At 40.2% G+C, this 12,208-nt stretch overlaps 1 protein-coding gene across 6 annotated transcripts; it reads left to right on the top strand.

Annotated features, from left to right (window-relative positions):
• Positions 1-204: 204 nt before the first annotated feature.
• Positions 205-10,071, top strand: LOC123871143 (U1 small nuclear ribonucleoprotein 70 kDa). Of its 6 annotated transcripts, none has more exons than XM_045914756.1 (12): positions 205-358; positions 1,203-1,274; positions 4,117-4,207; positions 4,456-4,559; positions 4,590-4,748; positions 4,990-5,069; positions 5,211-5,306; positions 5,677-5,769; positions 6,058-6,155; positions 6,531-6,649; positions 7,055-7,202; positions 7,651-10,071. In XM_045914756.1, the coding sequence occupies exons 1-12, from the start codon at positions 290-292 to the stop codon at positions 7,803-7,805; spliced, it is 1,284 nt and encodes a 427-aa protein (XP_045770712.1). In that variant the 5' UTR covers positions 205-289; the 3' UTR covers positions 7,806-10,071. The 6 variants fall into 6 exon arrangements, with proteins under 6 accessions (XP_045770712.1, XP_045770711.1, XP_045770713.1 ...); XM_045914759.1 differs by adding an exon at positions 2,579-2,642 and having other exon boundaries at positions 292-358; positions 4,456-4,748; positions 7,651-7,804; XM_045914760.1 differs by adding an exon at positions 2,579-2,642 and having other exon boundaries at positions 323-358; positions 1,190-1,274; positions 4,456-4,748; positions 7,651-7,804.
• The last annotated feature ends 2,137 nt before the right edge of the window (positions 10,072-12,208 follow it).

The raw sequence follows: 12,208 nt of genomic DNA, 5'->3' as shown, positions 1-12,208 counted from the left end.
AGGTTGGCAACATGGCAACACTTCTTCATGGGGTTATCTAGACAGGTTATAGATAAGTAATCTCAAGATTACTTTACTCTACTCTATGATTTGATTAATCATCTGTGATCTGTGATCGATCTTGGCCGCGCCATATTGTTTTTATTTATTTAAAAAAAAATCGTGAATTGTGTGGTTTTCTTTTGTTTCTGGTCGGTGGTGGTCGAGAAATTCATATTTGTTGTGTAATATCCAAATGAAAGTAAATCTTTTTCCTAGTAATCATATACTTTGAAAAACGTTTCCAACTATGGATTCTCTAGTTGGCTACGGAAGCGACGACGATGGAGAATCTGGTCGTTACGGATATCATATATCGGTACGTACTTTCAACCTTAAATTCATGGCTAAAATAAAGATTTACAACCCAATTTGTTTAGTAGAATGTGCAGTATAATAGTTCTTGAATAGCGAGCAGGCTAGCCTTGGATTTTAAACATGAAAAGTGGTTTATTTCGATTCCTGACCCTTTTTGTGTATGGGACATGGGTGCTATAATTTTTGACGTTCGCCTTTGAAGAAAGAAAGCACATTTCAAATAACATTTTGGAATGTTTGTACAAAGATCTAGACTTGTTTTGGCTGTTATTTATTAGAGATAATTGCAATAAAAATGCCCTCTTAGCACGAAAGTTGTAATTAAAGCATTTTTGGGTTTGTTGCTGCAACTGCATTCTAGCCAATAACGAGTGTCGTCAGCCGATCGCTTAAGATCGTCACACTAGCTGTTAAACTGTGGTGCTAAGGGGGCAATAAATGAGGAGCTGGCGAATGGTGTAATTATACTTGTGGCCAAAATACATCTGTTTTTTTCAGTCCAGAGTATTTTGGCTCACTAAATACCTACCTACTATCTTTAGATTTCCAAGCTACTTAAAGCTACTAGAATTTAGTGCGAAATTAATGATTTAAATCACATATGCTCACAAACTTGAAACTCGATTCCAAACTCAACAGTTTGAAATTGTGTTAAATTTGGGATTTCAATCAAAATGGTTAATTACAGTAAAGTTTCAACAAGTTTCATTCAGTTAGCTCTTACAAAATTTCATTTATTGCAATTACACCGTTTTGTTTGCCAGCTCTTCAGATATGCTTAGTATTGTAAGTAAGAAACAGATATTAATCAGCGTTCTCTGCTTGACAATAGCCTGGTATTTTAGGGTGGCGGAGCCGGCGCCCGCCGCCGGGAGGACGACACCAACTACGACGATGTCAACATGGACATGAGTGAGGTGAGTTATCTCCATTACACCTATACACTAGTAGAGTAGCTCTCGTGTATGTAAGCCATTTCTAACATTGTGTAGAGAGGAGATGAGATTTTACCCCTGAATATTGTAAATCAATAAGGGTATAGTATATTGTAGATGTTTTTTGGCATTTGATCTTTACATCAGTTGCCAAGAAACAGTTAATGTTTGTCATATTGATGCTGGGTTGTTAGAAATGTCAGATAAGTTATTTTGACTACTAGCACGAGTTTTCACTGTTCTTAGTCAGTTATACTCAACCTTTGTCTATACTCTACCTCTATATTTTCTATGGTATTGGCTTCCACATGTGATAGTTAAGTTGCCTCATGCGTGATCTGTTGGAGCTGCATCTATCTTATTAAGGAGCCTTAGTACTCTGCTCACATGCATCAGAAAAAAAAATTTGGTGAATTGAAAACCTTCTCCTTTTTTAAAAAGGTTTTGGCCCTTAAGTGAGACATTATTAGGCTCTTACTACTATTTTTTGACCCCACAATACTGTACTTTCCTAACAACATGTGGCAGGCAGTTAAGCCCCACAATAGGTTGCTAGGCAACTTTGTTAGTAAACATTCTTCATCCAACTTGGCTCAAGTACACTTTAGTGTTTGGCCCCATCAGTAGTGTAAAGTTAGGGACAAAGAATTAATAAAGTGTCATCATTGTTGTTTGTTTCTCTCAGCAATTTCAGGAGTTTTAATTATTCAAAATGAAAAAGAGTTTATATCAGTATTGAAGAGTTCTTAGTGTGGATAGGCTTGCACTAGATGACAATGATGCCCAACAAAAACAATGCTGAGGTTGGAGCTTGTGGGCCTACATTCTAGAAGATGCCTATTCACTCTTGCCTTGAAAGTATTTTATACTTCACTTATGAAACATGCATGTTATGAAACAATCAAACTAGCTTATCTGGCAATTTTTTGTGACAAGGGGTGGTTAGGTTTCCTAATAGTTCATAGACAAGGGTGCTTAGTATGGGAATATTTAAAGCATTTTGTTCATTAAAATTGCTTCTAGTTCCATACATATTTGATTCTGTAGCAACTATATATTATCATACTTGTGTTTATACAAAAGTATAATATTACAACACGGGACTCTATATCTGTAGTTAAATATTAAATAAAATAAATATATACTTAATCAAGTAACAAAAAAAATCATATACTTAAAGTCATCTAAAAATAATTAAAATAAAAAAGCCATCTGTTTTCAACGATGATATTAACACTTTTATTATTTTATATGTTACCCATTTGTAAATTGACACAATACAAAAGTCAAATACTGCCCGCCGTGGTGTGCCGACGCGCGACCGATGCGGCCGTCCCTTACTGCTAGCATGTGAGTACGTAGCCTTAAGACGACACAAGCGTAACAGACAGTTTCTATTTTATTTATATTTAATGTGCTGGAGAGGTAACTAATGTGTCATTAACTATGAATCACTAAAATGTTCTATGACTGGTATATACGTAGGACTGGATGGGCGTTCAACAAGATTTGTTGAAAAAGTTTCTTCTAGGACACCTGGCAGCATGAAAAACAATAAATACATATAAATCGTTATGAAATCGACAATGATCTATCCTAGAATAAGATATGTTTTTGTTTATTTTAATCAATGCTTGTATTATAAATGCGAAAGTCTGTCTGTCTGTCTGTCTGCATGCTAGCTTTTAATGGGCCATCTGTTTAACAGATTTTGATCAAAAGTACAGGATAGCTTGCATCCAGGATAAGGCTACTTTTTATCCTGGAAAATCAAAGAGTTCCCACAGGACTTTCAAAAAAATGTAAATCCACTGCAATGAAGTTCCAGGCATCTAGTTTTTAATATAATTTTACAAAGGGTAGATTCATTGAACTTGAATATTTCTATTTGCAACTTTGTTTTTCATTGCTGAAAATGTTCTTAACTTTTAGACTATGATTAGATCTATCGAGTACTATATTATATCTATAATATATTATTTCCAGCTTATGGGCTTTTCAATATATATTTTAATATTACTTTCATAAAATATATATCTCTAGAGAAGGGAATAAATTAATCAAAAAAATTGCGCTATTTAAATAATTGTAAAGAAGATATGGAATGGAAGGTGAATTTCAACTATAGCATAAGCAAGCAGTTTCCGAATGTGTTTGCTAGAACAAACATATTCTTGCTTCCACACTTACTGCTGAGCTTCAATACAAACATTGTATCAAATATATGTGAGGACAACTAGCATGGGTTGCGGAAATTAGTTTCCGTGGATCGCACAGCGCACTAAGACATTAAGGTATTCGTACATTACATCACAGGCGACGCCAATTCCTTGGAAATGTGAGCTTTATATCATGTTACCTAAGGTAGGATTTTCAATATTTCGTTGGAAGAAGTGTACGACGCATGGACTATGCATAGTCCACTTCTTTCAAAATGAAAATTCCACAGTGAGGACTGAGGAACGCCTTATAAAGCTGCTCACGTTTCCATACTTTACTGTGAGTTGAGTCCAAGTGGAATCCGCGTCGCGCATGTGTAATGTGTAAAGACCTTTAATGTTACTAGCAGAACTTCCTTCCAACAAGTTATAAATCATAAATGATGATGATTACCCAGTTTTCGGAACTGCAAATTCACGACTACAACTTACTATGTATTTCAAAAATACGTAACACCCATTGAAATAGTAATTTATATTTTGATGGCAAGACGTAACTGAAATCCTGAGGATGCCCCTGTAAGACGGTTCTTATAGCGGGCATTCGGTAGTCGACTGCAACTCGTCAGTCAACAGGGAGTGAAGGCGTGAATGTATTGTCGCAGGAGTCCCAGGGCGCCGAGTCGGAGCCCGAGCTGCCGCCCGCCGCGCCGCCCGCGCCGAGCCAACCCGTCGTCACAGAGAGGCGACAGTCCAGTGAGTACAAACTGCAATGCAAATCTTGAATATGATCTTGAATTTATTCATTTTCCTTAAAACCACATTCATACTGGGTATTCTACAATGAATAAATCTATCCTCATTATTGAATGATGATGTTTTTGTTGGAATTCCTCCAGAAACACCCTCATTCAAGCGTGTGATAGTGATGCAAGTGTCTTGCATTGATAGTATTTGTTGGCTTCCTATTAAATAAAATGAAATATGTACAATGTGTTTGTCAGATGACAACCGCGAGCGCGATCGCTCTCGCTCGGCGGACCGGCGCGGCGACAAACGGCGAGACCGCGATCGCGACCGCGACCGCGAGCGGCCTAGCGAGCGGTCGCGCGAACGCAACTCTCGCGACCGCAACTCTCGCGAACGCAACTCTCGCGACCGCAACTCTCGCGACCGCAACTCTCGCGACCGCAACTCCCGCGAACGCCGCTCGCCGCGCAGGGACGAGCGCTACCCGCGCGGTCCGCGCCGCGGCCTGCTGGGCGACCACCCCGACGACAACAGAACTGACGCCAGGGTGAGACTCTTACTCAAATCATCTTATAGTACTTTGCTCATTCAAAAGATAAATTGTAACAAACATTGTGATGTTCAGGTATTGAATCGCATGAGCTGACTAGTGACTACCAAACAACGCACTTAAGCTATATTCCTACTCTCTGCTGTTCGCACATTTTAGAGCATTCAAAAAGTTTGTCGTCACTTACACTTGCTCATTACATTAAGGAGCTACCGTTATCCTATTTATTGTTCGGCAGGGCCCCATGGCGCCGCAGCCGCAGCCGCTGCTCCGACAACCCGCGCGCGCGCCCGACGCCCGCGACGCCGTCTCGCCCAGGTGCGTATATACTAGAGTGCGGACTTGAACCGGCGTCCAGCAAACTTGCCGGTGTATGGCTATTACTGCATCATGTCATGTACCCTTGAGGGTCTATGGCTACTTTTTTTTCTAACAAAGGATTCCCTGACGATTTTGCAGATTCATCGACCAACGCGATCGTCGCGACAGAGACAGGGAGCGCGAGCGCGACAGAGACAGGGACAACAGGCCCAACAGACGCTCCGAGGAGAGGCGGTAAGTGCGCGCTCAACTAGTAGCCCGATCTGAACACGAGCTGTATGACTGCGTGTACAATACAGATCTCAGCCGAGCTTGTAATGAGCTCGAGAATAATGTAGCTTTCTACTGGTGAAAGAATTTTCAAAATGGGCTCAGTAGTTCCAGAGATTACTTCCTACAAACAAACTACCTCTTCATAATATCAAGCATAGATGTGCGTGAATAAGTTCAACACGGACAGTTCAATTGCATTACCGTGCCTATAACACAAGCCTTACACTTTTTTTAATCTGATATTTTAAAAGCCTTGGAGAGGAAAGGGGAACATTAGCTGTGTTATGCACGATTATTATATAAACAAATGAGGATATATTGTCGGCTGTAGGTCGGTGGGCAGCGGCACGAGCAGCGGCGGCGGCGCGCCGCGCGACCGGCCGCGCCCCTCCGCCGCCTTCCCGCCGCCGCCGCACCACGCCGGGTAATTGCTCCTCTCTCTATACACTAGCGCTTGGCTACAATCAGACCTGCTGGCAAGTGATGATGCAGCCTAAGGTGGAGCGCTCTCTACCAGCTACCTCCGTCTCGCACTAAATCTTTCTGTCGTCCTCCTCCTTCCCTCCAATTCTTCCCAAAATTATAAGAAACAATAATGATTATTTCAATTTTTATTTAATCCAGCGCTGGATTTCAAACTTTTAGCTGTCCCCTTGCTTGCTTAATTTAGTTGGTATCAGAATCATTGTTGAGCATTGTGGACATTCCGTAGGCCGAGTGACAGAGAGCGGCGCGGCTCGCCGCCGTCGGGCGACTACAGGCCCTCCTCCTACAAGGTCAACAAGAAGCTCGAGGTCATGGAAAAGATGGGTACGTTGTCACATATTTACTGTTGGCCGCGACCGAGTCGGCGTGGATTTTTCCCGTCCAATAATCCCGTGGGAACTCTTTGATTTTCAGGGATAAAAAGTAACTTATGTCTGTCTCAGATGTAAGCTACCTGTACAAAATCTGTTAAATGGATGAGCCGTTAAACGCTAGTAGAGAGACACTTTCGCATTTTATAATATTGTATGGATATGGATGTATCACGAGTTGTCAGGCAGTATTGAGAATAGAATAGATTTTTATTCAAATGAACTTTTGCTTGCTTTTGAATCGTCAAAATATAATTGACCACTGGTCGGTTGGTTGGTGTATTGAGGGTACATAGACGAGTCATGAAGGGTACTGTTGGTGGCGCAGGTCTGCAAATCAAGACCCCCGACGGCTCGATGGCGACGGCGCGGCAGCTGCGCGCGGCCGCGCAGCCGGCGGGCGCGCAGTCCGCCTACGCCATACAGTCGCACCGCGCGCTCGACCAGGTGAGCGATACATTCCAATAACAATCTAATCATTCCATACAATTCGAACAATCGAAAACCAATCGATTGTTTTCAATTGTTACTTAGCTCGCGGAACGAAGGAATCTAAAATTGAATGCAATTGCGCACTTAATATAGGTTTTTGATTTATTCATTCCAGCCCGTGCGCTCCGCATTCGTAAATTTAATGGAATGAATTGAACAATCGATTATTGATTTTTGCGAAGACGAATAAATCGATTGTTCTAATAAAAAACTTGTGGCTTTTTTTACTACCAAATGGATGAATGCGTGTGGCTGCCTACTGTTTTAAAAAAATGTAGGGTATATTACGTAACAGGCATGCATGGGAAGGTTGATTGAAGAAGTGTAGCTGTGTGATGGTTTTGTCACCTTACGTTGCAGGTCCAGAAGCGCAAACTGCTGTGGGGCAACAAGGCGGCGGGCGCGGCCGAGGCCGAAGCCGCCAAGTGGACGGGCGCGCGCTTCGCGCAGGACTCGGACGGCAAGCAGGTCTCCAAGTTCATGCGGCTCATGGGCATCAAAGATCCAGGTCATTTTTCGTTTAGTATTTCTAGTAGCCTTAGATTGCGATCGCTGGTTATGTTGCTGGTTGGTATGGCAGTTTTATTACACCCATACCGTTTCGGTTTCTACACGACATCGTACTAGAATGCTAAATGACTTGCGCGCACGGGTTTACCGGTATGGTGGTAACAAGCCAAGGCCGTAGCTGTCTGACCAGAGATAATTTAGAAATTATAAATTTTCAATTTACCTTTACTGGGAATGGAACCCAGGACTTCTCACTTGTATGCTGCCTATACCAGACCCGTATGCTTCTGTCTCTAGAACTGAATCTTGACGCTATCCTAAGGCCTGCCTTAACGTGAGCAGTGAGCACAGACCAAAAAGCCAGTCCAATGGTAAAATGGTGTGTGTATATATGGTGTGATTTGAAGCGAATACATCAGACCCTATGTAAATGTATGTCTGTACAGCGGCTGTCAAGGTAGACACGGTGGACGCGACGCAGGACCCCAACAAGAAGCAGGAGGAGCTGTTCCAGGCCATGCAGGCGCAGTACGAGGTCGCGCGCGCCACCACGCACACCATGCGAGGCGTCGGCCTGGGCTTCCAGCGGGGGAACTTCTAGACCCACCACGGCGCAGCCCACTCCGCAGCCGGCTGTTCCATCTGGAACACGTGCCGGTACGATGCCGCATACAAGGCGGATAGAGAGGCAGCTTCCAGGTTACCCCGCTCCCATCTTAGAGTGTTTGCTTAAAGAAGCCGGTTTCCTTGATGGATGATCTTGTAACAGGTTGATGGTCTTGTGAGCTCTCACATAAAGAGACATATTAGATAACACAATGCTAATTAACTCGCACCGACCTGTTAGTACTGGAAACCCAGTTTAAACAAGCACCCTCACACTGCTTTCTCATTTCCCCAAGTGTATTGCAGTCACAGGTTAACTTGTCACTGAATGAAAAACTCAGTGCCAGAAGTACAAGTCTAAGCTCCTTGATTTATTATTATCAGCGTTATGTACCACGGGCAATATGGGCCTCGTATGACGTCATAGAGTCACTCGGTGGGCGATGGAGAGAGGCTATGCTTGGAGTTTCTCTATGTTATCAGAAATGAGAACCTGAGTAACCAAAATAGCTTAGTGGGTTGTAAAGCTGAAGTGGTGGGTTGGGGTCCCAAGATGCTACAATGGCGACTTGGCGTAGGAAAACGCAGTCAAAACACCCCTCAGTAGGTGCACAGAGGACATCACACGAGACAGAGCCGCTGGGTGGCGGTGGCGTGTGAAAGGCTTATGTCCAGTTGTGGACGTCTATCAGTTAATGAATAATCTGTGGATTTTAATTTCGCAATGTAATACCTAAGCTATGGAGAAACTCGACATAGATTTCGTTTTCGAAAACTAACACCCGTATTCACAAACGTTACTATGAGGTCTCATTGTGAGCTCGAACGCATAGGATCGGTTCCACCAATCAGAGACTGTATCACGTCAATTTACAATTATCTGATTGGTGGAACCTACACTATGCGTTCGAGCGCGCTGTGAGACCTCATAGTAATGATTGTGAATACGGCCGTAAAACTCGTACTTGGGGTATAAAGAGTTAGACTCTGGTAAGTGAAAGAAGAGATTAGAAAAGCGTGGCATATTGAAAAAATATCAGTATGGCAATCCCAAATTAGTACAACGAGGTCTCAATAACCTAATATTATGATACTTTAGAATTCCGTTAGTTTAGTTTCTGTCCTATCGAGGTTTCTCACGCGCCGTTGTAACTATGGGCCAAGTGTCACGTCACGGTTCACCTTTAAAATAAGGACAAAAACGTACTTTTGACATGACATTTGACAAAAGTTAAAATGGCGCGTCAGAAGACTTTACGCATTATATACTAATTTTGAAGCTATTGTATTATTATACTTATATTTCTTTAATTTGGCGCGCTTTTCCAACCTCTACTTTCATTGTCTAGAATAGTTATTCTTTTATGTTGTTACGTGGGCTTCCAACATGGGCGATTATTTCAACCTATTAAATGATGCATCCATGGGGATGTTAGGTTGGTGAAGTGTGTGTATATAGACTTTGACTTAGCATAGCGCTTCAGTCAAGTGGTCCGACTATTTCTTACCTAGTTGTAATGATAAGTTTATTATATTAAGGACTATTTTTTGTAGATGTCCATTAAGTGTGTGATATATAGGGATTCTAAAATTTTATATTTATTACTGAATGAATGTTGATGAATGTAAAATTTGTTTTCATATCTGCATATTTAAGTCACTTAGTTTGTAAATACAATCTCCGTTGTGTCCTAAGGAAGTATTGTTATTTTTCTTTTATAACTTTTTGCTGAAGCTCCCCTATAAATCTAAAAACACTGATTACATTAATTTTGACCTATTATACTATAACTGAAAGTGTGTCTGTCCAACCAACTTTAAACCAATTTAGATTAAATTCGGTACAGAAATAGCTTGCATCCCAGGGAAGAATAAAGGCTCTTGTACCCGGTAATCAAAGTGTTCCCACGGGAGTTTTAGGTAAGATATTTATGCAAGATAGTTTTTATTAAAGCAATCGAAATCTTATTTAGTTTTTGAATACTGTAAAAGTTTGTACTAGGGGAGCAGCAGTTTTGTTAGCAAAAGTACTTTTGGTAACATAGGTATTTCTAAAATAAAATATTGTCTAAAGCTTTGTGTGATATAGGCGCCCTCAAGAGTTCATCATTTTTGTGAAAGTAGTGAATGTTGCCTTTTAGTCAGTTCTTTATTTTCCTATAGTTAGTAAGTTTTCTCGATAAGTACCACTCATTTATTTTAACTAGCAATGTTCACTATTTTTGCATTGTGTATAAAAATAAAATAAATATTATTAAACCCATTTTCGTAGTTTTATTTATACTTACAGAATACCTACAAACTACAGTCCTTACCCAATACCAATAAAATTGTGGCCAATTCTGTTGTACACAATTCAATCGGAAACTATAATTAGTCTGTGCGGGCGCTCGCCGACATACGCACGACAGCCCCTTAGAGCGCTTTCCAGTCAGTTTTAACAAAAAAAACACTCCAAAAAGAGCACGCCCGCCAGCTAACACCAACACAGACGAAGTCCATCTACCCGTTTTCACTTGTTGCAGTTTTTTAGGTTGTTCGTCTGTGGTTAACTCCATAGACAAAAAAAGGCAAGAAAGAAATTGACAAGAGATTATTGTAAAAACTGGCAAGTGGCAACATTAGTAATTAAACGTCAAAATTCTGGAATTGCGGGATTCACCGATCTAAATAAAAGTTGAATTAACAATAATAAATGAAAAATTCTGCTTGTTTTAAATAATTACAATTTGCTTTCATTGATATCGCTTATCGGAAGCGCCAGTGTACTTGATGAACAATAGTGTTTACTATAACGCCAGGAGGCTACTTTAACAGCAAAGTATGTTGTAAAATCGTTGTGAAAACACTTGAATCGTTATAATTGCATTTCCTGCAGCATAATGGACGAGGGCGAGACGAAGACCTGCGAGAACTGGTGAGTGGGCCTGTGGCGCAGTGCAGCGCGCTGTTGTGTCAATAATTGCGCTATTTTTAGAGACATAGGATGTGATGTTCATGTGAGTTTATTTTTGGATAAATGGAGCAAATTACATGTGTTGGACGCTGCTCGCGCGGTTGTTTACCTCTTCATCAAATTATTTCCCTGTTCTTATCCCCTTCCGGCTTTTCAATGATTCCTTGATTTCCTCGATGAAGTAAATTATTTTTTCTACCCTCATCTTGAGTATATTATTATAATGAGCTGTATACATATTGAGTTTTTGTTAATGCTAGTATTAAAAGTTTTATTGGTTAAGGTAAGTTAAACATGCATTCAATTAAAGTTACATAATGATTTTAAAACTTTCTTGGCAGTGCCTTAAACTAGGTCAATAGTCCAAGGCGTTTGATTAATCCAGTTAACAATACGAACAATGATTTTAACTGAACTCAATAGAAAAGCCTAGTTAACCTACTGTTGTCTGTGGTAAAATGTTTTCGGGGTTTTTAATTCAATCTTTAGATTGTACTGGACTTCAGTTTACCTTACCAGTTAAAATATGATCAAAAAGAAAATTCTTAGTTCCTCATTTTCTGGAAACAAATAATGACAAACTTATAATTCGCTCGCTTCATTCCTGTGAGTGACTTTTTACGTAGACTAAAACACAATTATTGCACTTGATGAGAAGTGATGATGTGACCTAAGAAAAAACACAGATTGTAGTAGGAAACGGATCTTGGAAGAGTATATTTTCTGATTTTAGATTAATTCAGTTTTATCTCACACATGTTTTCAGTGCATAAGAACTTTGTGCGGAAATCATAAATCATCTTGGAACTTATCAGTTGTACTTTAGTAATAACTAATAAGGTTTTTACTAATTTCCCGCTTGGGCCTTGACAGAATAAATGCAGCTCAGGTTGTTTTTGTATCCACTACAATTATATAGCTGAGTTAGGACCCTTGATGAGTAGATAGTATTTAGATTTTATTATATAGCTATATTGACTTTGAACTGGCAACCAGTACTATCAAAATTTTAACTACTTTATAGCGTGAAGGAAACAACTTGTCTCCTTAATCTAAATAGTGATTATATGTATACGCCTGCCAATGTACGTGAAGCCTTGCTAGTGTGTGTGCTTCTTCAAGTTTTCATTCTGAACTAGATAGCTGTATTGCACTGTGACACTGCAGAGTATGAAATAGTATAAACTCAAACTCAAATCATATTTTATTCGTAGAAGGTAGTTAGGTACACCTTTTGATGGTCAGAACTTTTAGATTAGTAAGATGATATAATGGCGATAATTAATTACACAAACTTAAAACTAAAGCTACGAGGGTTCTAAATGTGCCCCAGTCTGAGAAGAGCCAACAACAAACTCAGCTGGGTATTCTTTTTTTTACTATCACTTCACAAACTCACTTTAAAGTGAAATTGTTGTTTTGAGGCAAGACATATTGCCAGT

This window comes from Maniola jurtina, chromosome 13, assembly GCF_905333055.1.
Source record: "Maniola jurtina chromosome 13, ilManJurt1.1, whole genome shotgun sequence".
Lineage (NCBI taxonomy): Eukaryota > Metazoa > Arthropoda > Insecta > Lepidoptera > Nymphalidae > Maniola > Maniola jurtina.
This window is presented reverse-complemented; position numbering and strand designations above follow the sequence as displayed.

Coding starts and splice junctions, on each gene's coding strand:
- LOC123871143 (XM_045914755.1), top strand. CDS start 290: ATGGATTCTCTAGTTGGCTACGGAAGCGACGACGATGGAGAATCTGGT. Junction 4,749..4,989: donor ACAACAGAACTGACGCCAGG/GTGAGACTCTTA, acceptor ATTGTTCGGCAG/GGCCCCATGGCGCCGCAGCC. Junction 6,156..6,530: donor CGAGGTCATGGAAAAGATGG/GTACGTTGTCAC, acceptor TTGGTGGCGCAG/GTCTGCAAATCAAGACCCCC.